The sequence below is a fragment of the Haliotis rufescens genome, unplaced genomic scaffold (genome assembly GCF_023055435.1).
Source record: "Haliotis rufescens isolate VD_foot unplaced genomic scaffold, xgHalRufe1.0.p SCAF_2, whole genome shotgun sequence".
In the NCBI taxonomy this organism is placed as follows: Eukaryota; Metazoa; Mollusca; class Gastropoda; order Lepetellida; family Haliotidae; genus Haliotis; species Haliotis rufescens.
Window position 1 is genome coordinate 33,230,870 of NW_025963890.1, and position 25,986 is coordinate 33,256,855.

The 25,986-nt window shown below is 42.0% G+C and overlaps 1 protein-coding gene across 2 annotated transcripts in view; it reads right to left on the minus strand.

Moving 5' to 3' along the window:
- Positions 1-19,536: 19,536 nt before the first annotated feature.
- Positions 19,537-25,986, minus strand: part of LOC124117950 — a 56,405-nt gene continuing 49,955 nt past the window's right edge. For both annotated transcript variants that reach the window (XM_046479976.2, XM_048399823.1), the window contains exon 2: positions 19,537-23,980. In XM_046479976.2, coding sequence (XP_046335932.1) covers positions 22,517-23,980 — 1,464 coding nt within the window. In that variant the 3' untranslated portion in view covers positions 19,537-22,516. The remainder of the gene's footprint in view (positions 23,981-25,986) is intronic.

The window sequence follows — 25,986 nt, forward strand, 5'->3', positions numbered from 1 at the left end:
GCTGATTGAGAGGAACGTAATGGTATGTACACGACATACCACGGGGAAAAGTAAGTACTTGAGTTAACTGGGGAACCTATCTGCTGGCAGTTTTTGGTCTACTAAATCCCATCTCCTCCATACCAAGTTAATAAGTAGATAAAGTTTCTCACTGTTGTATGACAAACATATTAAAGATTAATAAATAGTTGCTTTTTTAACACATTGCGTGGATAGTATTGAAAAGAGACGAAATATAAAACTCTCGTCTGTTGCGCCATTATCGCTTTTTTGATCCTAAAACGGTGCTACACTAATGTCAAACATAACTTGACAACATCAGACGACATGCGTTTGTTCACGCAATATTGTTTATTGCCCTTCCTCCATCCACATCCCCATCCTCTTCAGCTGCATCTCTTGGCACCAATTTCTCCAGGAAGTCCCGAGTTCAGCTTCAAGCCAGCACATTATATATACTTCTCCTTGGTAGCTTCCTTTGCTAGTTCCTTCCTTGTTGTCCGAGAGTTATCCATCACTATTTGGTCATTACATCATGTCTATGTTGGGAACATAATTGAAAAGAAATCTAAATTTTCTCGAATAATAATTGTGCAAAAACGGAAGCAATTTTGTCTTGTTTTGTTTCTGGGCATTAGAAATGTGCCTGATACCGTAGAAGGTTATAAATGAGGATTGATCTTGTCTAGCTGGAGGAATGGATGAGGCCAGATTGCGTCTTGACACTGGGAGACCGAGCCCTGGGTCGGGACACATCACTCGTATATTGCCTCCTGGAACATCTACAGGCTGTAATTGAAACTCGTAAAGTGAATGACATTTCATTTGTTCTGTATTTATTTTTCCTGAAGTAATACAGTTGTTATTAACGACTGGGGATTGGAAGAACACTTGGACATTGACGACTGTGTAGGGGACGTACTACAGAGTAGATTTATAATAAATGAGAGAAGGAGCCAGATTTCGTTCATCAAAGATTTCTCAAAGGGTTCATTCTTTGTTTCTCACATGAGACAATCTGTAAGCTAACACTGCCAACTTACAGATCATTCGATCACATCCAAATTCAGCACTGACAACACTCCTATCATCTAGCATTATATCGATATTGTGTGCAAGCAAAATTTGCTACATGCATATGTAGTGAATTATTGAACTTTAACATTAAGATATGTTGTACTGCTATTTGCATATCAAATACGCGATTATCCGCAGAAAGGAGAAACAAGCACAATATTCTCCCATATCAGTGCTAAGGGTTCAGAGACACTGGGAGTGTTTGAATCACTAGCGTTTATATGTTGGCTTTCATCTTGTCACATATAGAGTCAATGATGATTTGGAGTGCGCCACGCTGTGACCCAAGCATTCACTCACGTCGACTGAACCCGAACAAGGCATGCACAACAGGAAACTGGATTTCTAAAATCGAGTTTGATTATCAGATGGTTTATTCAACATGTAGTCGTTGTATTACTTATAAAGATGAAACACCATCCGCAGGGGGAGACCTATCTAATGTTGGCGTTTGTGAAGGGACGGTTCACTAGACGACTTTACAAGAAAACAAAATAAATGTGATTTCATTATGATCGTAACTTTATCCAGTTCGTCGATCAAAGGATGCATTACATATCGCCTCGAGACAAGCTGACATGTCCTGCTGCTGACAAACTTGGGTGTGCTCATTGATACGTCTGACAGTATGTTCAAGTTCAGCTTTGCACTGATACGTATATTTGTAAATTTCCCGTGGGGACATTAAATAGGTGAAATTATTGGCAGTTAGTCACATGTGGAAAATCACGTAGGGAGTGAGTGTTACACATCAAACACTGATAACTGTGTATTTGACAATGTTACTGGTTCCAAATGAAATTTCAGGGCCTCGAATTAGGAGATATGAACCTGGCGTGGGCTTTTTCAATGTAGAGGTTTCGAAGTAGATTCGATACTTGAATCGAAACCCAGCGCGATATTTAAAAACAAAAATACAGATTGGTTTATCTTCATTCTACCATGACACAATGACAAACTCAAACTAATATTTTCAGTAGGTTGAAAGGGCGAAGTCAGGTATGAGTGAAGATCTACATATAGGCTCTATTAGAAAACCCTAAGGAATATTAGACAGGGTTTTCTTCCCGGGCAACTCTCCCGTCATGCTCCTTCCCAGCACGTGACATCTTCGTTACACTCTCGGTAACAGTGTGGCAGTCGCCATTACAAGAATCTTGAAATTTGCCCTCTAACCCCTAACTAAGTCACGTTTCTATTTTTCTTTCTTTCTTTAGTAATGCCATCATAGTGAATTTTGAAAAGGTTTACAACTGACCAGATTTTCCAGATGAATTTAACTTGTCGTTTGTTTAATCAGATTGGTTCGAGATTGCAGTCTAACGGAAAATCACGCTACTTCCCGCTTACATTCTTACTATACAAGTTACATGATATATGAAATGAAATATTAATTCAAATTGACAAACAAAGAAAATAATGAAGCTGGGTTAAGAGTATTAGGCGTCACGGCAGTCATAACTTGTTTGCAAACATGACGGTCAGTCGGTTGCGAGTTCAACTCCATGCATGGTTTTGGCCACCCATCACAGTGGGGAGTTTTTGCTGGAGGCAGCGATAGTATAGGGAGCTCCGCGAACGGGCTATCGCCGTGTGGAGCTTGCTCTCCACTCCCGGCGCGTATATTCGAAACTTAAAATGACAGATGATGAAGACGTGACACTTGTTTATGAATAACAAACACTTTGTTCTTTTTATCGACGACACAGGGTCCCTTCATTTGATGACCCATATTGAGTTTATATATACATGCTTATATGTTTACAAAAGGTTGGATTAATGTACAAAAATATATATTAATATTATGACCATCCTGACCACGATTTTTCCTGGCGACTAGCCAAAATTACCCATAGCAACATCGCCCCAGTCACAGGACAAAGAGGAAACTGCAATAAACATTTTGGGGTTCTCAGATACATGACACAGTTACTCCAACAAAAGTTGATTCTCTGGAGTTCACATAAGTCCAGTTAGTGGGTTTATTCACAACACCATATAAGTGTACAGTTAGTGTATATACTAGTATTCACAACACTTTTACTATATAAATGTACAGTTAGTGGCTATATTCACAACACTTTTACAATATAAGTGTACAGTTAGCGGGTATATTCACAACACTTTAACCATATATGTGTACAGTAAGTGGATATATTCACACCACTTTTACCATATAAGCGTACAGTTAGTGGCTATATTCACAACGCTTTTACCATATATGTGTACAGTTAGTGGCTATATTCACAACGCTTTTACCATATATGTGTACAGTTAGTGGCTATATTCACAACGCTTTTACCATATATGTGTACAGTAAGTGGCTAAATTCACAACGCTTTTACCATATATGTGTACAGTAAGTGGCTAAATTCACAACGCTTTTACCATATATGTGTACAGTTAGTGGATATATTCTCACCACTTTTACCATATATGTGTACAGTTAGTGGGTATATTCACAACACTTTTACCATATAAGTGTACAGTTAGTGGGTATATTCACAACATTTTTACCATATAAGTGTTCAGTTAGTGTGTATATTCACAACACTTTTACCATATAAGCGTACAGTTAGCGTGTATATTCACACCACTTTTACCAGATAAGTGTACAGTAAGGGGGTATATTCACACCACTTTTACCATATAAGTGTACAGTTAGTGTGTATATTCAAAACTCTTTTACCATATAAGTGTACAGTTAGTGTGTATATTCACAACATTTTTACCATATAAGTGTTCAGTTAGTGTGTATATTCACAACACTTTTACCATATAAGCGTACAGTTAGCGTGTATATTCACAACACTTTTACCAAATAAGTGTACAGTTAGTGTGTATATTCACACCACTTTTACCATATAAGTGTTCAGTTAGTGTGTATATTCACAACACTTTTACCATATATGTGTACAGTTAGTGGATATATTCACAACATTTTTACCATATAAGTGTACAGTTAGTGTGTATATTCACAACACTTTTACCAGATAAGTGTACAGTTAGTGTGTATATTCACAACACTTTTACCAGATAAGTGTACAGTTAGTGTGTATATTCACAACACTTTTACCAGATAAGTGTACAGTTAGTGTGTATATTCACAACATTTTTACCAGATAAGTGTACAGTTAGTGTGTATATTCACAACACTTTTACCAGATAAGTGTACAGTTAGTGGATATATTCACAACACTTTTACCATATAAGTGTTCAGTTAGTGGGTATATTCACAACACTTTTACCATATAAGTGTACAATTAGTGGGTATATTCACAACACTTTTACCAGATAAGTGTACAGTTAGTGTGTATATTCACAACACTTTTACCAGATAAGTGTACAGTTAGTGTGTATATTCACAACACTTTTACCAGATAAGTGTACAATTAGTGTGTATATTCACAACACTTTTACCAGATAAGTGTACAGTTAGTGTGTATATTCGCAACACTTTTACCAGATAAGTGTACAGTTAGTGTGTATATTCACAACACTTTTACCAGATAAGTGTACAGTTAGTGGATATATTTACAACACTTTTACCATATAAGTGTACAGTTAGTGGGTATATTCACAACACTTTTACCATGTTAGCAGTTAGTGTATATATTCACAACATTTTTACCATTTAAGTGTACAGCTAGTGTATATATTCACACCACTTTCATACTAGTGAAGATAACTTGTAGATAATGCTATATTTAAAGCGCGTTCCTCGACTTCTTCATCGGTATGTGGGTTGTTATATTTTCCGTACGTACCGTACGACCATATCCAACAGGCAGCCCGGCTCTTACTCAATGCCGAGCAAACAATCACTGACAATAAAGTTGCTTTTCAAATGTAAATTCTGTCTACGTTGGCAATCATGAGTGAATTATACACTGTATGTCTCTTACTGATTCCTCCCGGATCGATGTCAAATGATCTCCGAAACATCAATTTCGTCCTTATTTCATTCTGTTTTGAGAAATATTTTTATTCTGCATTTGAATTCCAGGAATGGAACAACAGTGCCACGCAGTCTGGTTTGCAGTCTTATTTTTGAAGAATGTTAGACATAAAATGCTGATTACCACCACTAGTGGAACAGTAGAGGAATACGGCACAGGATGAATCATAATAAGTTAACCGATCACGACTGACTAACCTGCGTGACCGTGATTGTTCTTATACGTTGATCTCAGTGAAGTTCGGTGACTGCGAACTCTGGTCAGTTTTGATGCACTGTGAAAGACGTGTTGCGTCTAGTGTTGAACGCGTATGCACTTCATATGTTAATGAACCCATGTATATCCCTGGAACAGATTCAACACACATATTAGTTCAGGGCATTCTACTGCAAATAATTCATGGCCCCGGAATTAAACATTTAGTTACGCATGGGGCAAAATGAAATGTAATCCGAATTCTGATATACGTAGATACAAGTCTAGGTACTGTAGTGTCATGTGCTGATTCCTACAGTGCTGCACTGGTAGTTGGTAAATGCCCTGCTTTCTTAAGGTCGGTGTTTAGTGTTTCAGGCTATACATGTCTGAAGTAGCAGAGTCGAATATTATGCGCGTGACAGTGGCAATGCGGTCCAAACCCTCGTTAACTGTTGTTAGCGCGATTGTTTATTAGCATACCGTCTAAGTGGGATTGTCCACTGTCCAGGGTTTCACTTTACCGTCTTAGTAGGATAGTCTACTGTCCCGTTTTTATTCCATACTGTCTTAGTAGGATAGTCTACCGCCCAGGGTTCATTCCATACATTATTAGTAGGATAGTCTACTGCCAAGAGTTTATTCCACACAGTCTTAGTAGGATAGTCTTCTGCCAAGGGTGTATTCCACACAGTCTTAGTAGGATAGTCTTCGAATATTATGCGCGTGACAGTGGCAATGCGGTCCAAACCCTCGTTAACTGTTGTTAGCGCGATTGTTTATTAGCATATCGTCTAACTGGGATTGTCTACTGTCCAGGGTTTCACTTTACCGTCTTAGTAGGATAGTCTACTGTCCCGTTTTTATTCCATACTGTCTTAGTAGGATAGTCTACTGTCCCGTTTTTATTCCATACTGTCTTAGTAGGATAGTCTACCGCGCAGGGTTCATTCCATACATTATTAGTAGGATAGTCTACTGCCAAGAGTTTATTCCATATTGTCTTTGTAGGATAGATAATACTGCACAGGGTGTATTCCACACAGTCATAGTAGGATAGTCTTCTGCCGAGGGTGTATTCCACACAGTCTAAGTTGGATAGTCTTCTGCCAAGGGTGTATTCCACACAGTCTTAGTAAGATAGTCTTCTGCCAAGGGTGTATTCCCGGAGTCTTAGTAGGATAGTCTTCTGCCAAGGGTTTATTCCACACAGTCTTAGTAGCATAGTCTTCTGCCAAGGGTGTATTCCATACAGTCTTAGTAGGATAGTCTTCTGCCAAGGGTGTATTCCACACAGTCTTAGTAGGATAGTCTTCTGCCAAGGGTGTATTCCACACAGTTTTAGTAGGATAGTCTTCTGCCAAGGGTTTATTCCACACAGTCTTAGTAGGATAGTCTTCTGCCAAGGGTTTATTCCACACAGTCTTAGTAGGATAGTCTTCTGCCAAGGGTGTATTCCACACAGTCTAAGTAGGATAGTCTTCTGCCAAGGGTGTATTCCACACAGTCTTAGTAGGATAGTCTTCTGCCAAGGGTTTATTCCACACAGTCTTAGTAGGATAGTCTTCTGCCAAGGGTTTATTCCACACAGTCTTAGTAGGATAGTCTTCTGCCAAGGGTATATTCCACACAGTCTTAGTAGGATAGTCTTCTGCCAAGGGTGTATTCCACACAGTCTTAGTAGGATAGTCTTCTGCCAAGGGTGTATTCCACACAGTCTTAGTAGGATAGTCTTCTGCAAAGGGTTTATTCCATACAGCCTAATCAGAATAGATTGCTGTCCAGGGTCTATCAGGGAAACTTTCTGAAAATATTATTTTGAAACAAATGATCTGTAGAAACATAGATTACACAATGATCAGTACAACTATAGATTACACAATGATCTGTACAACTATAGGTTACACAATGACCTGTACAACTATATGTTACACAATGATCTGTACAACTAAAGGTTACACAATGACCTGTACAACTATAGGTTACACAATGATCTGTACAACTATAGGTTACACAATGACCTGTACAACTATAGGTTACACAATGATCTGTACAACTATAGGTTACACAATGACCTGTACAACTATAGGTTACACAATGACCTGTACAACTATAGGTTACACAATGATCAGTACAACTATAGGTTACACAATGATCTGTACAACTATAGGTTACACAATGACCTGTACAACTATAGGTTACACAATGATCAGTACAACTATAGGTTACACAATGATCTGTACAACTATAGGTTACACAATGATCTGTACAACTATAGGTTACACAATGACCTGTACAACTATAGGTTACACAATGATCTGTACAACTATAGGTTACACAATGACCTGTACAACTATAGGTTACACAATGATCAGTACAACTATAGGTTACACAATGATCTGTACAACTATAGGTTACACAATGATCTGTACAACTATAGGTTACACAATGACCTGTACAACTATAGGTTACACAATGATCAGTACAACTATAGGTTACACAATGATCTGTACAACTATAGGTTACACAATGACCTGTACAACTATATGTTACACAATGATCTGTACAACTATAGGTTACACAATGACCTGTACAACTATAGGTTACACAATGATTAGTACAACTATAGGTCACACAATGACCTGTACAACTATAGGTTACACAATGATCTGTACAACTATAGGTTACACAATGACCTGTACAACTATAGGTTACACAATGATCAGTACAACTATAGGTTACACAATGATCTGTACAACTATAGGTTACACAAATGATCAGTACAACTATAGGTTACACAATGACCTGTACAACTATAGGTTACACAATGATTAGTACAACTATAGGTTACACAATTGATCTGTACAACTATAGGTTACACAATGATTAGTACAACTATAGGTTACACAATGATTAGTACAACTATAGGTTACACAATGATCAGTACAACTATATGTTACACGATGACCTGTACAACTATAGGTTACAAAATTGATCTGTACAACTATAGGTTACACAATGATCTGTACAACTATAGGTTACACAATGACCTGTACAACTATAGGTTACACAATGACCTGTAAAACTATAGGTTACACAATGATCAGTACAACTATAGGTTACACAATGATCAGTACAACTATAGGTTACACAATGACCTGTACAACTATAGATTACACAATGATCAGTAGAGCTATAGGTTACACGATGACCTGTACAACTATAGGTTACACAATGACCTGTACAACTATAGGTTACACAATGACCTGTACAACTATATGTTACACAATGATCTGTACAACTATAGGTTACACAATGACCTGTACAACTATAGGTTACACAATGATCAGTACAACTATAGGTTACACAATGACCTGTACAACTATAGGTTACACAATGATCTGTACAACTATAGGTTACACAATGACCTGTACAACTATAGGTTACACAATGATCAGTACAACTATAGGTTACACAAGGATCTGTACAACTATAGGTTACACAAATGATCAGTACAACTATAGGTTACACAATGACCTGTACAACTATAGGTTACACAATGATTAGTACAACTATAGGTTACACAATTGATCTGTACAACTATAGGTTACACAATGATTAGTACAACTATAGGTTACACAATGATTAGTACAACTATAGGTTACACAATGATCAGTACAACTATATGTTACACGATGACCTGTACAACTATAGGTTACACAATTGATCTGTACAACTATAGGTTACACAATGATCTGTACAACTATAGGTTACACAATGACCTGTACAACTATAGGTTACACAATGACCTGTAAAACTATAGGTTACACAATGATCAGTACAACTATAGGTTACACAATGATCAGTACAACTATAGGTTACACAATGACCTGTACAACTATAGATTACACAATGATCAGTAGAGCTATAGGTTACACGATGACCTGTACAACTATAGGTTACACAATGACCTGTACAACTATAGGTTACACAATGATCAGTACCACTATAGGTTACACGATGACCTGTACAACTATAGGTTACACAATGACATGTACAACTATATGTTACACAAATGATCAGTACAACTATAGATTACACAATGATCAGTACAACTATAGGTTACACAATGACCTGTACAACTATAGGTTACACAATGACCTGTACAACTATAGGTTACACAATGACCTGTACAACTATAGGTTACACAATGACCTGTACAACTATAGGTTACACAATGATCTGTACAACTATAGGTTACACAATGACCTGTACAACTATAGGTTACACAATGATCTGTACAACTATAGGTTACACAATGACCTGTACAACTATAGGTTACACGATGACCTGTACAACTATAGGTTACACAATGATCAGTACAACTATAGGTTACACAATGATCTGTACAACGTTAAAGTAACAATATGAGTTATTGAAATATTCCAAGAACGTGTGGCAGGATGGCGGATGCTTCAATGAAAGATCAAAGGCACCGACAGTACTTGAACATGCGATAAAGTACACATTTTTAGAGACGTCATATTGAACTGACGCCATGATATGACGCTGTTTAAATTACCTCCCCTAATTACTATCCTTGGTAACGTAAGTCAGTCCTGTCAATGAAGATGGCGCATCCACATCACTTTCGGACGCTTGAATATTATTATTCCCTGGAGAGAAATAAGGCAACGTGATGTCAACCATCTCAGGCTTATCCCAAACAAACCACGGTGTCTGCCACAGCAGCCGCACAGTTGTCCAGGCGGATGTTGGTGTCCTTAGAATTATGGCTGTCTCTGGACAAAGAAATGAGCAATCCTTGACACGTTTCCCAACCCCATAACACCTGTTGCTCAGTTCAGGCCATTTAGCAGCATCCTGCAGTTGAACAAGACGACCGCTGTTGGTGTTCCCAGCCATGTTTGTCCCACGGCGACGTCATTTCACGCCTCACACCGTCGATTCACGTCAGTTGCCAGCCAACTCTGTAAGCACTCCATTTCATGGCTTCCAGTTGCTACAGTCTGCTAACATTAGTTGTGGAAACGCAAGTGGCTACTTTTACGACAGAGATCACCTCAACTCCAAATAACCATCGACACAGAACTTCGGCTTTGTTTACACGTGTTAGCTCGGCTCTACAATGTACTTGAATGTTTCGAGTCACGTGATTAAACTGAACCAAATTCATAAATGAACTTACTTTAAAATCCTACCTGTTGCTGTATGGGATTTTGGATAATAACACACTGGGCGGATAATGAAATGTGACTAGTTTAACCATAAACCGTTTAATGGACGTTTTATTATATTCAGAAGATGGGGCGGTCAGCGAAGCCCGTCAGTTAGGCCTGTTCGCGGATTTTAGACTGATCTCCAATACAACACAAGGTTAGAAATAAATTCGGCATCTTAGAAGTGCCTACGGTAATGAAATGTGTACCTCAATGTGTAATAAAGTACATTTTAGGCCTAAACGTTTATGATGTCAAAGCATTCGGACGCAGGAGCCCTCATGCATAAACTATAATAGTTCAGAGAAAAACTTCCTAAACAGAACGCTCGAAATTTGGCGCTTTTCTATACCCTACTGTTACATCATATTCTTTGAGTCACAATGAGTGGTGTGACGTCATAATAGTGACGCGAGGTAAGAACTAAAACGTGCTAGACTTGCTTAACTTTCCTTCAGAGTTTTAATTTTACGTTGGTTATTAAGTATCTAAGTAACATGTTCGTATATACCAGTAAAGTGAAGTAAAAAGCATTGGACAAGTTTTATGCAGTTTCACTCAATATGTTCGCTAATGCCAAAGAGAGCGCGTGTAATATTGTCAGAGTCAAATGTAGGTAAACGTACTGTGTTTTCAATGTAGAGCTGGACTACCTGATTAAAATGTTTTGGTGCAATGGGCTCTCTTGTGTCGCCACTATGGACTTTCTTGTGGCGGTACTTCGGACTCTCTTGTGTTGGTACTGTGGACTCTCTTGTTTTGTTATTGACTCTCTTGTGTCGGTACTGTGGACTCTCTTGTGTCGGTACTGTGGACTCTCTTGTGTCGGTACTGTGGACTCTCTTGTGTCGGTACTGTGGACTCTCTTGTGTTGGTACTGTGGACTCTCTCGTGTCGGTACTGTGGACTCTCTTGTGTTGGCACTGTGGACTCTCTTGTGTTGGTACTATTGACTCTCTTGTGTTGGTACTGTGGACTCTCTTGTGGCGATACTGTGGACGCTCTTGTGGCGATACTGTGGACTCTCTTGTGTTGCTACTGTGGACTCTCTTGTGTCGGTACTGTGGACTCTCTCGTGTCGGTGCTATGGACTCTCTTGTGTCGGTACCGTGGACTCTCTCGTGTCGGTGCTATGGACTCCCTTGTGTCGGTACTGTGGACTCTCTTGTGTTGGTACTGTGGACTCTCTTGTGTTGGTACTGTGGACTCTCTTGTGTTGGTACTGTGGACTCTCTTGTGTTGCTACTGTGGACTCTCTTGTGTTGGTACTGTGGACTCTCTTGTGGCGATACTGTGGACTCTCTTGTGTTGCTACTGTGGACTACCTTTTTGTTGGTACTGTGGACTCTCTTGTGTTGGTACTGTGGACTCTCTTGTGGCGATACTGTGGACTCTCTTGTGTTGCTACTGTGGACTACCTTTTTGTTGGTACTGTGGACTCTTTTGTGTTGGTACTGTGGACTCTTTCGTGTTGGTACTCTCTTGAACTATTATGATCTACATCTAGCTACTACAATGAACTACACCAGACTAATAATATGGACTACATCAGACTACTACTAGGAACTACATAAGGCTACTACCAGGAACTACACCAGACTAATACTATGGACTACATCAGGCTACTACTATGAACTACATCAGGCTACTACTATGAACAACATCAGGCTACTACCAGGAACTACATCAGGCTACTACTAGGAACTACATCAGGCTACTACCAGGAACTACATCAGGCTACTATTTGAACTACATCAGACTACTACTAGGAACTACATCAGGCTACAACTAGGAACTACATCAGACTACTACTAGGAACTACATGTTTCGTGTTGGTACTCTCTTGAACTATTATGATCTACATCTAGCTACTACAATGAACTACACCAGACTAATAATATGGACTACATCAGACTACTACTAGGAACTACATAAGGCTACTACCAGGAACTACACCAGACTAATACTATGGACTACATCAGGCTACTACTATGAACTACATCAGGCTACTACCATGAACAACATCAGGCTACTACCAGGAACTACATCAGGCTACTACTAGGAACTACATCAGGCTACTACCAGGAACTACATCAGGCTACTATTGGAACTACATCAGACTACTACTAGGAACTACATCAGGCTACTACTAGGAACTACATCAGGCTACTACTAGGAACTACATCAGACTACTACCAGGAACTACATCAGGCTACCACTACGAACTACATCAGGCTACTACCAGGAACTACATCAGGCTACTACTAGGAACTACATCAGACTACTACTAGGAACTACATCAGACTACTACTAGGAACTACATCAGACTACTACTAGGAACTACATCAGGCTACTACCAGGAACTACATCAGGCTACTACTAGGAACTACATCAGACTACTACTAGGAACTACATCAGGCTACTACTAGGAACTACATCAGGCTACTACTAGGAACTACATCAGGCTACTATTATGTACCGCACTAGGTTTTCTTGGATGCGGAGTTAATGTGTCTGATAAACGTTGTAGATCTGTCAGACCAGACAGGAGCATTCGCCAATTGTGATGTAATAGCTTTGAAATATGACTGTTTAGCTGAAATTGGAGTTGCGCACATACCTCGTCAAGCAGGAAATGCATCATTGAAATTGACATGCACGTGCACACCACGTGTCAGCATAAGGTCACGTACGTTATTAATTTGATAACATCTAATCAATGACAATTAATCGTGTGCTGCTCGGTATTAATTGCCTCACCTAGTCAGGTAAACACGGCGAGATGGTGTAGCGGGCTGCTGCAGCTGAGACAAAGGCATCAATCAATAACAAGCTCATCTCTCACACACACTCCCTGCTGCCAGAATAAACTGCAAATCTTTTCTCTGGCGTCCGCGAAAGCTGCCTCCTGGTGACTGGACACCATCTACTGTTACACAACACGCAGGCAATTTATAAAAGTAGCCTCTATATTGATATACCATTCAGTATTAATGGCTACGTTTTATTATACAATTTTACTAAAGTACATTCGAGATTGTGATATTTGTGAATCCGATGGGTGGTCCTAGTTCTGGCCCAGGTGGTCGCCCTGACTCAGGTCCGCGGTGTAATCCCCTAGACGTCATTGTACACATCAACCAATCATTCAAATACTCCACACACATTTAACGAGCACTTACATTGGCGTTAAAGTAAGCTGTGTGGAGTGCATGATTGACGGGCACAAACACACAGGTGTTGTAATCAACCCGGATACTCTACTTCAAATGTTGACAAATTGGGTATTGTTTGTGTTTTCCATGCCTACTTGGTGAGACTGTTTGTTCAATACTTAATCTCCCTCTACCCTAGATCAACGACACGACTGGTGTCGCAGTGTGTCACCTGCCATTAATGTAGTCTCGAGGGAGGTTTTAAGATTCGTGAATCATATATTTGTAACAATACAATGACAGAACATATTTAGCACGAGATTTCAAACGTCAAGGTAATGTTGGACCTGCATCTATAAGGAATCTTGGTGGTCCTTATACCTGTTGGTTTCTTTTGCTGCGTAATGTGGGTAGAAGCGATCGCCAGGCAAGTACAACTGCGATTACAGCGTTCGTTCGTCGCGCCGAAGATTCATGTTGGATAACAACTTGACCACAATGTGCCGACCCTTGGTGGTCCAGTGGTATTACTGGATCAAAGCTTAGGGTGACGGTATATCCCCTCACACAGATCGGTGTGCCTGGTCACACTCGATTATTTACCGGCCGTCTTGATATACACTGTAGTTAAAAAAGCGCTGACTGCGAAGTAAAACAATACTCACTCACTATGATGTATTTGTGTAACTATGACTAGGGATCGCTACTTCAGTTTTCTTAGGGACCGACCATTTGATATTCTGTGAGCCTGGGGTTTTATCTAAAACAATAAATTATGACCGAAAATAGCTGAAAAATATAATCATTCTTCCGAAAAAAATTAGAAATTACCAGCGACAAAATTATATTGTCGCAAGGTGTATATTTCTTATAAGAATTTCAGGCTCTTTCTTCCGCCTCACACCTTCGGTCCCTTATGCATGGCATGGTCGGTAAAAATGACACAATGTCAGTCATCTGCTTTTGAAACCTTTACATTTGAAGAAAACTGATATTCACAACTTATAAACCATTTCCGTACTATTCGTTTGCATGTGCCCAAATCTCACTGGAAAAGGATAAGGAAACATGTTACTACTGTGCCCGGCAGCCGTCTAGCAGCACAGATCAGCACGAGTATACCCTGCAAGTAATGTTGGTCGGCACCAGGTTCCAGGAAGCTCTGGGATTGACAGAAGCCAACAGGAAATAGTCCTCTCAGTGAGACATCCCACACGGCATGTGTTGTGACATGTAAATGAAACTTAAAATAACGTTACAAGGAGAAGGGCAAGGTCAACTGACAGGAGCAGACGAGGGTATTCATCCTGGTTTTAATAAACCTAACGTGGTCAAACGATTTGATCACACTACAGAATGTTCCTGTTGTTGTCCATCCAAACTCTAAGGGACTGCCGTATCTATTTCAAGAAGCGGAAACCTGGAATCTTTTGCAACCAAACTATTGATTCGACCCGACCAGTTATCGTGACATAAGTGATAACTGCATGGTCAGCATTAACGAGCACACTTACCGTTAATCATTGATATAAAGGTGGTTTTCCCCAGGAAACGCGGCATTTATAATCAAGGAAATAGTTTGTCCAAGGTATGGATTTATGCTAAACACCGAGCCGGGAACACTGGCTTGTATATCATATTGCGCCATGAGCATTCCGGGACATACGACTAAGCTGTAGGTGACTCTCGGGTCAGTCGGTAAGTTGGACACATGGAGCTATAGGTGACTCTCGGGTCAGTCGGTAAGTTGGACACATGGAGCTATAGGTGACTCTAGGATCAGTCGGTGAGTTGGACACATGGAGCTATAGCTGACCCTCGGGTCAGTCGGTGAGTCCGACACATGGAGCTGTAGGTGATTCTCGGGTCAGTCGGTGAGTTGGACACATGGAGCTACATGTGACTCTAGGGTCAGTCGGTGAGTCGAGCAGACAAGACACATGGAGCTATAGGTGACTCTCAGGTCAGTCGGTGAGTTGGACACATGGAGCTATAGCTGACCCTCGGGTCAGTCGGTGAGTTGGACACATGGAGCTGTAGGTGACTCTCGGGTCAGTCGGTGAGTTGGACATATAGAGCTACAGGTGACTCTCGGGTCAGTCGGTGAGTTGGACACATGGAGCTACTTGTGACTCTAGGGTCAGTCGGTGAGTCGAGCAGACAAGACACATGGAGCTATAGGTGACTCTCAGGTCAGTCGGTGAGTTGGACACATGGAGCTATAGGTGACTCTAGGGTCAGTCGGTGAGTTGGACATATGGAGCTACAGGTGACTCTCGGGTCAGTCGGTGAGTTGGACACATGGAGCTACATGTGACTCTAGGGTCAGTCGGTGAGTCGAGCAGACAAGACATATGGAGCTATAGGTGACTCTCAGGTCAGTCGGTGAGTTGGACACATGGAGCTATAGCTGACCCTCGGGTCAGTCGGTGAGTCCGACACATGGAGCTGTAGGTGACTCTCGGGTCAGTCGGTGAGTTGGACATATGGAGCTACAAGTGACTCTCGGGTCAGTCGGTGAGTTGGACACATGGAGCTACATGTGACTCTAGGGTCAGTCGGTGAGTCGAGCAGACAAGACACATGGAGCTATAGGTGACTCTCAGGTCAGTCGGTGAGTTGGACACATGGAGCTATAGGTGACTCTAGGATCAGTCGGTGAGTTGGACACATGGAGCTATAGCTGACCCTCGGGTCAGTCGGTGAGTCCGACACATGGAGCTATAGGTGACTCTCGGGTCAGTCGGTCAGATGGACACATGCAGCTATAGGTGACCCTCGGGTCAGTCGGTGAGTTGGACACATAGAGCTATAGGTGACTCTCGGGTTAGTCGGTGAGTTGGACACATGGAGATACAGGTGACCCTCGGGTCAGTCGGTGAGTTGGACACATAGAGCTATAGGTGACTCTCGGGTTAGTCGGTCAGATGGACACATGGAGCTGTAGGTGACTCTCAGGTCAATGGGTGAATTGGACACATGGAGCTATAGATGACTCTCGGGTCAGTCGGTGAGTTGGACACATAGAGCTATAGGTGACTCTCGGGTTAGTCGGTGAGTTGGACACATAGAGCTATAGGTGACTCTCGGGTTAGTCGGTGAGTTGGACACATGGAGATAGAGGTGACTCTCAGGTCAATGGGTGAATTGGACACATGGAGCTATAGGTGACTCTCGGGTCAGTCGGTCAGATGGACACATGGAGCTATAGGTGACCCTCGGGTCAGTCGGTGAGTTGGACACATAGAGCTATAGGTGACTCTCGGGTTAGTCGGTGAGTTGGACACATGGAGGTACATGTGACTCTAGGGTCAGTCGGTGAGTCGAGCAGACAAGACACATGGAGCTATAGGTGACTCTCAGGTCAGTCGGTGAGTTGGACACATGGAGCTATAGCTGACCCTCGGGTCAGTCGGTGAGTTGGACACATGGAGCTGTAGGTGACTCTCGGGTCAGTCGGTGAGTTGGACATATAGAGCTACAGGTGACTCTCGGGTCAGTCGGTGAGTTGGACACATGGAGCTACTTGTGACTCTAGGGTCAGTCGGTGAGTCGAGCAGACAAGACACATGGAGCTATAGGTGACTCTCAGGTCAGTCGGTGAGTTGGACACATGGAGCTATAGGTGACTCTAGGGTCAGTCGGTGAGTTGGACATATGGAGCTACAGGTGACTCTCGGGTCAGTCGGTGAGTTGGACACATGGAGCTACATGTGACTCTAGGGTCAGTCGGTGAGTCGAGCAGACAAGACATATGGAGCTATAGGTGACTCTCAGGTCAGTCGGTGAGTTGGACACATGGAGCTATAGCTGACCCTCGGGTCAGTCGGTGAGTCCGACACATAGAGCTGTAGGTGACTCTCGGGTCAGTCGGTGAGTTGGACATATGGAGCTACAAGTGACTCTCGGGTCAGTCGGTGAGTTGGACACATGGAGCTACATGTGACTCTAGGGTCAGTCGGTGAGTCGAGCAGACAAGACACATGGAGCTACAAGTGACTCTCGGGTCAGTCGGTGAGTTGGACACATGGAGCTACATGTGACTCTAGGGTCAGTCGGTGAGTCGAGCAGACAAGACACATGGAGCTATAGGTGACTCTCAGGTCAGTCGGTGAGTTGGACACATGGAGCTATAGGTGACTCTAGGATCAGTCGGTGAGTTGGACACATGGAGCTATAGCTGACCCTCGGGTCAGTCGGTGAGTTGGACACATGGAGCTATAGGTGACTCTCGGGTCAGTCGGTCAGATGGACACATGCAGCTATAGGTGACCCTCGGGTCAGTCGGTGAGTTGGACACATAGAGCTATAGGTGACTCTCGGGTTAGTCGGTGAGTTGGACACATGGAGATACAGGTGACCCTCGGGTCAGTCGGTGAGTTGGACACATAGAGCTATAGGTGACTCTCGGGTTAGTCGGTCAGATGGACACATGGAGCTGTAGGTGACTCTCAGGTCAATGGGTGAATTGGACACATGGAGCTATAGGTGACTCTCAGGTCAGTCGGTGAGTTGGACACATGGAGGTACATGTGACCCTCGGGTCAGTCGGTGAGTTGGACACATAGAGCTATAGGTGACTCTCGGGTCAGTCGGTGAGTTGGACACATAGAGCTATAGGTGACTCTCGCGTTAGTCGGTGAGTTGGACACATGGAGATACAGGTGACTCTCAGGTCAATGGGTGAGTTGGACACATGGAGCTATAGGTGACTCTCGGGTCAGTCGGTCAGATGGACACATGGAGCTATAGGTGACTCTCGGGTCAGTCGGTGAGTTGGACACATGGAGCTACATGTGACTCTAGGGTCAGTCGGTGAGTCGAGCAGACAAGACACATGGAGCTATAGGTGACTCTCGGGTTAGTCGGTGAGTTGGACACATGGAGATACAGGTGACTCTCAGGTCAATGGGTGAATTGGACACATGGAGCTATAGGTGACTCTCGGGTCAGTCGGTCAGATGGACACATGGAGCTATAGGTGACCCTCGGGTCAGTCGGTGAGTTGGACACATAGAGCTATAGGTGACTCTCGGGTTAGTCGGTGAGTTGGACACATGGAGATACAGGTGACTCTCAGGTCAATGGGTGAATTGGACACATGGAGCTATAGGTGACTCTCGGGTCAGTCGGTCAGATGGACACATGGAGCTATAGGTGACTCTCGGGTTAGTCGGTGAGTTGGACACATGGAGCTATAGGTGACTCTCGGGTCAGTCGGTGAGTTGGACACATGGAGCTACATGTGACCCTCGGGTCAGTCGGTGAGTTGGACACATGGAGCTATAGGTGACTCTCGGGTCAGTCCTTCAGATGGACACATGGAGCTATAGGTGACCCTCGGGTCAGTCGGTGAGTTGGACACATAGAGCTATAGGGGACTCTCGGGTTAGTCGGTGAGTTGGACACATGGAGCTATAGGTGACTCTCAGGTCAGTCGGTGAATTGGACACATGGAGCTATAGCTGACCCTCGGGTCAGTCGATGAGTTGGACACATGGAGCTATAGGTACAAGGATCAGTCGGTGAGTTGGACACATGGAGCTATATGTGATTCTAGGGTCAGTCGGTGAGTTGATACATGGAGCTATAGGTGACCCTCGGGTCAGTCGGTGAGTTGGACACATGGAGCTATAGGTGACTCTCGGGTCAGTCGGTTAGTTGGACACATGGTGCAATATGTGAGTCTAGGATCAGCCGGTGAGTCGAGCAGACAAGACACATGAAGCTATAGGTGACTCTCGGGTTAGCCGGTGAGTTGGACACATACAGCTCCTTGTGACCTAGGGTCAGTCGGTGAGTTGAGCAGACAGAACACATTTGATATTTGTTGACAACAAGTTGAGGGAGCCCCCCCCCCCCCCCCCCCCCCCCCACACACACACACACGAATACATGAAAACATGAGAGTAGGCTGCACAAGTTTTATTTTGAAATCATTTTCAGACAGTGCATATATATCACATGATCCTGGACATGTCTTCAGTCGCTGTACTCTAATATTCATACATAACTCCACAAACAGTGTCGCTGATTTCTATTTTCAATGTGAAATGCGAGTCACCAAGTTTTCATTTCTACCAGTTTCATCGGTACAACACTACAACTACAACGGTATTAGTTTTAGCAGCCGAAGTATCAGGATAAAAGAATAAAAACTGGAAGTCACATATAAAACAATAGCATATCAAAATGCGACAATTCAAATATATACATAACACAAATGTTTTGTCAAAACGTCATTCAGAGGATCAGTGGAATTGAGGAGGACACGGCCAGCTCGGAGTATCTGAGTTCGGCATATACCAGAATATTTTAAACAGCATGCATCATGTCAGTGGCCGCAGTATTTGTGCATTTATTACCACAAACGTATATTCCACGTTATTGATTTATACAGTATGAAGTTACTTAAATCGTTACACAGAGAATGCTAGATTATGTCTTCCCTACCAGATCAACTATTTAATGTTTGGAGGGGTGTCATTAAAATGTGCCCTGTGTATGTAGGCGTATGTTAACTGAGAGGCAAAAGAAAGTATACCGAGTTTGTGTTTTATGTAACTGAAAACTGAAAGAACTGTTGTTAGTTTTGAGCATGTCTATTTAATCACCACTCATTCCTGCAACTGTTGATAAAAATTAATCTCTGGCTGTGTAATGTTGTGTAAAAGTATTAAATTGATTCATAGAAGACGGGGGTCAGAAATGAATTTGTAACAACATGACCATTGCCATGTTTGACATGTAAATATGAGCCGAATATTTATTAATTTTCAAAGATAAGATGTCTAAGATACCCATCAACAGTTGTGTATTATGCGATTTATTTTTCAATTTATAAAAGTTTTAAATCAAATTATGTTTTAAAACAAAAAAAAACCATGTGGAAGTATTCTTTCAGTGCTGACTAAGCACCACTACAGGTCATCGCTAACTTAAGATATTTTCTATTGCAACTCAAACATACGATAAAGCTGAGAGGTATAGTTTATGTTGCTGCTCAGTTGATAGTTTGGTAAGTTAACACTCCCTGCAGCTCTAGGGTTGCCCCATGAATAGTCGCCTACTACTTGACGGGAAACAGACATGCATAGAAGTACAATACACACAGACGTTTACTCTTCGTAGAAAAACAGAAACAGCTTGGAAACATTTTTAAAACACATAACTCTATAATTAGGAAACTCATTTCGAGGTAAATTAGTTTCCAAATTCTGGGAATATTGTCAAAATCTGAAATTTGGAAACACAAGATGTTTCTCCGTTTGTTGCCATATTGAAAATTACTGGAAAAGGCTGTGGAAAACCAAAGACATATGTTACTGGCCACACTATCGCGAGTTGACGGCCTATTATTTGTCCATTTTCGTCACAGTAGTGAGCAGTTACCTCACAAACCTTGCCACATTTGTCAAGGTGAGCCGACCATCGACACATTGAAATATACACAGAAGAGCTCACTCAACTCATGTTCCAGCATGACGTGAACCAGAAAGCTATGTGTTCATAACTGCACTCATTGGATGTACGCCCATACATCGGTTCTCAGTCTTTAGAATGTTACACAAACAATATCCGCGTTCCATTTCTATAGTTATTCAGTTCTTCTTACCTATCTCAAATAGACAGAATGTACATGTGTACTACAGTAACAAAGAAGTGTTATCCAAGGGTGTTATATTGTTAAATATAAAATTGAACATTAACCACTAGTTTGTAAATAATCCACCCGCAGCAATCAATGTACAGGTCTACTTTACTGTGTGATGGCCAAATATTTTATGCATAAAAATGAGAACGAATTCAAATATATCAAACATGTAACTACATTTAGAAACTCCATGTTAATCTACAACATGTAAATTACATTCAAATGTAACTCATATTTTATAACAATTCAACCTCGTGGAGACAAATTGATAAAACATATATTGTCATTATAAGACGAGACACACATATCGAGCAAAAAGTGAATTTTGAGAGAATTTTATAGCAGAGATCTAAACAATGTCACAATTATAATATCGCAAAACCCGTAACATATGTGATGAACGCCACATATACCAAATTTATAACAGATAGGATTTTACTTGGAACTGAGTGTCGTGGTTTCTGGAGACATATTTACAGAGCAATGCATTTTGAGAGATTTAAATGCAAAAATATATTGCACAAATAGAACGTGTTGAGCGCCGCTGCCGACTACACGTGTAGAAAATGTTCATTATCTTTTGAATAAAAACAACTGAATTATGGCCTTAAATAGGTTTATCAATATGATTGTTGTTGTGGCCATGTTGGAAATCGGATCAGAATCTTTAGAAGAAATTGGGGCGTCATCAAGCATGTGGTGACATTGGTGGGGACAATAACGAGAAGTTTCAGCGTCATCGGCGTAGTGGTCTGAAGAAATTGTTGTTTTACGGCGGACGACGCATATATGCTCACTTAGTTTCAGCCAGGTGAGCAAATAAAAATAACGGATTAACCCACTGAAAAGCAATATTGAAAGCATATAGCTCAACGCAAATTATAATTTAAAAAATGTCACATATGTAAACATTACAAAAAGTCTAATTTCATTAAGAATAAGAACATATGGACATGCAGTCGTCATCTGTCTTTCCTTCCAGTAACATCCCCACCAGACACACAATGGTTCATAGGCTATTCAACATTGCTTACAATGCTATTGTCCGTCAAATCACACATATTCCTCGATGGTTTTCAAAAGTGCATTCAAAGTGACAAACTCGAGAGACATTGAACATTACTTGTGTACTGCACATACATATGCCCAGCTTGGCAAGTCACGACCTGTGTTCAGGGCAAACAATATCACACACCCTGCCCCGGAGTACACTGTCAGAAGAAACATAGCAATCCGTTATCGGGAATACAATCTCATGAACTCGTCATCTCTCAATGGCCTCCACAAATGACCCATCACTTTGGCTACTTCTATTTTGGAATCCCCATACGACCTTGCTGTCTTCTTCAGGTGTCTATGAAATTCTGTTGACCAGTCTGGAGACTTGGGCCAGTCGCATTTCTTGAGGAGGGCATTCTGACGAACAACCAGCGACTTAAGATTCTTGCTTCTGTTTGCCAGTAAAATGAGTGAGGCATTAGACAGCCTTTCCCGAATCACAAGTGAATGCAGACGATGGCAGTGCTGCACAATAAACAGAAAGTGGGAGTCACCTCGGTCGTGGAAAGACCTACGGCCTTGAATTCTAGGAAGGTGCTTCTGTACCAACAATTCCAGAGTCTTACTGTAGTGCTCCACGACAGTACTAGCGATGTCGGCTGTCATCTTCGAATAAGGCGTAGAAAACCGTACTTCCACAACAGGAGCTCTTGGTTGGAACAAGAGATCTTTCTTTGTGAGGCCTTGTATCTCCAAAATGACTCTCAGTTGTGGAGCAATCTCCTTCAAGAGCTTCCATGCTTCGAACGACACTGCCTCACAGTCGCACGTATAGGGGTCCTGCAGTATGTGTAGATACACCAGCCCCATCCCGCCCAGCAGCAGCAGCATCTCCTCGTCCAGGTGCTGGGGGCTGACAGTCAGGCGGAACAGGTTGGAGAACCTGGCTAGTTCTGGCAGTGGAACTGGGACCTTGGACAGGTTGAGGAGTTCAAGTGTCCGCATGGTCTCCTGGCAGCTGCCTATCATGGACTCAATGAGGCCTGGAACCTCGCACTCGTCCAGGAGGAGTTGGTTCAGCCTCAGTGACTTCAGAGTGCGGATGTTTCTCAGCGTCAGCTTGAGGATATCTAGGATTTTACCACCAGTTCCGTGGATCCTCACACCGGCAATGCCGCGGCTCTCGCACGAGAACGTGAACAAGAAAGTATGCAGTTTGGGCATTGGAAACTCTTCATAAAACTCAAAGAAGCAGTTCAGTACTCTGAGAAACTCATACAAACTGAAGAAGTTGTCAATCGGCGTTATGATGATCTTCTTGAAGTGTGCACCCACCTTTAACAGGCACACCTGGGTTTTCCTACAACAGAGGTCTCGCTGGTAGCCCTTGTAGAGGTTGAAGATACGGCGGGTCAAGGTTCTCTCTAACAAAGTGAAAGTCTCCCACACACGGGGGGAGTAGAACGTGGAGCGCCAGGTGTAGCACACTTGGGAGGCCACGTGACGGTACTTGGGAGTCAGCAGGGTGAAGATGTCCTCCAGCAGCATTTGAGGGACGCCGGTCCAGTCTCTTTTCAAAGGTGTCAGGAACCTCGGACACTCTCCGTCATCCTCCTCCTCCTCCTCATGGTCGTCGTGGTCGTCGTAGTCCGAGTCCGACAGTCGGTACTTCCTCACATAGCGGCGCTGTACGACGTGCATCTGCAATATAAACTTAGAGCATAATCATCGAGCTACGAGGAATTACAAAGTAGCTGGCCCTCGTGAAGAAATGGTTTAAGTTCCGAGCCTTCGGACAGATACTCCGTAATTCCGAGTTTCCAATAGGTTATTCTACATAAACTGCCGGGCAAAAGACCAATCAACATTGAGAATCGCTAAATGGACCAATAAGCATTGAGAATTTACAAACATGTGCACACATAGAAAAGTTATGAAACACTATCATCCTAATCTTAAGGGTAATAAACTGACCGCCAAAAGAAACTTTACCACTTTAAAAATGAAATTGAAAAACACAAGTTCAAACTAAATCAATGCATAACAAGTCGTACAAACATAACAATCATGCAGAAAGTGATGCACGTCCACGGCACATTTTACTGTAGATAAATGCGAAAAAGTAAAAAACACGTGCCGCTTTCAGACTTCTTCTGGGATAATTCTTTCATATCTTGGAGAATCCATTTACTGTTACAATCATTGCTGTTAACTGCTGTCATTGCAGAAGTATTTATGTAATACTGGAGAAGCATATTCTCCCAACAATACCCACTTGGGCAACTCTCCCAGCTAATAGGCGTAACGTTGCGTAATAAGCTAATACGCCTGACCAAAAGCTGTTTCCTGGGAGGGATGAGAACATCAAAAGAGGATGGTGACCTGGAGGTCGGGATTAACGTCTCCCCGGTGACCCGTTCTGCAGCTACATGGAACACGGGGAATATTTCCTCTGTTTATGGGGTCCTATCATGTAGACATTAATAACTGATGCTTCAATTCAAACTTGTTGTCGGTCTTTAAATACTATTACACGGCTCTATCAAAGGAGAAAATATTGCAAATTAGTTTTATTGTCTGCTACATTGCGTAAGAATTATCAGTGGGATTAAGGTTGCACGCCAACACAACACTCGATGAAACATTATCACGTTAAAAAAGCTAGCATTTGCTGTTCTTTGATATCGATAGTATAAAAAAGTCGCATATATTTAGCAGTTGAATTGCATACCGATTGAATCCCTCTTGCCTGGAGCGATGGCACTATTACACTCAGCCGACAATGTGATTGTTTTCCACGCCTTTGATCGGGCAGCATTTTTCGTGATTTCAGAGTAATATAATATGATAGTTCATAGAGGCACTTGGCGTGGAGTTTCAGGATTTTGTGCTGTTATGATGAAAACGCTCTCCTCTATATGATTATGCAATAGGCAGTTGAGATCGATCGATTAAAGCGGTCTTTGACATGCTTGGCAGTGTAAATGACTCATTGTCTGCCATTACCTGCGATACTCGTTGCGTTTTATTACCATGTTTCCTTTCAAGAGTTTTTCATGGAATCTATAGCTTTTGCATTATTCTTGGTGTTACAATACATTGGGGAAATATCTCTCCCTTGTTAAAACTACGTTCGCCATGTTCACTATCACCGCTAGCCCGTATGGCCTGCACTGGACTAAGCTAAGGCTTTGATGATGAAACAAATACCAAATTAAAAATTAAATTTTATAGCGTTAGGAATGAATTGATTCCTGGTACATTACGCAGTGTTTGTGTAAAACACATCAATAATGTAGCACCTTGAGAAAAAATCTATCAAATAAATAATACAACTTGTAAATATTCATCTGATGGATTACTAATCTGGCACGGATCATTTAACCCAGTGAAAGGGATAGTGGAATTACAGCGATTACTGGATTGATCGAGAGATGGGTTGTTGAGACACAGCTACTGCTGCCTAGCTGCCGGGTTGGGCGCACGTTCACAAAGCCTGCGGATGTCTTTAGAGCGTGTGTACACGACTTGAATGAAGTAAAAACACGAACACACACCTTAGAATTACGATCACCTTTGTCTCTTATGGAAATTAATGTACTTTGCTCGGAATAGTCCCTTATTTGTTCCGAATGTTGTCCGACTGTGATGTACGACGGCTGGTAAAAAGTTCCAAGCCTGACTAACTTGCAACTATGGGCCATAGC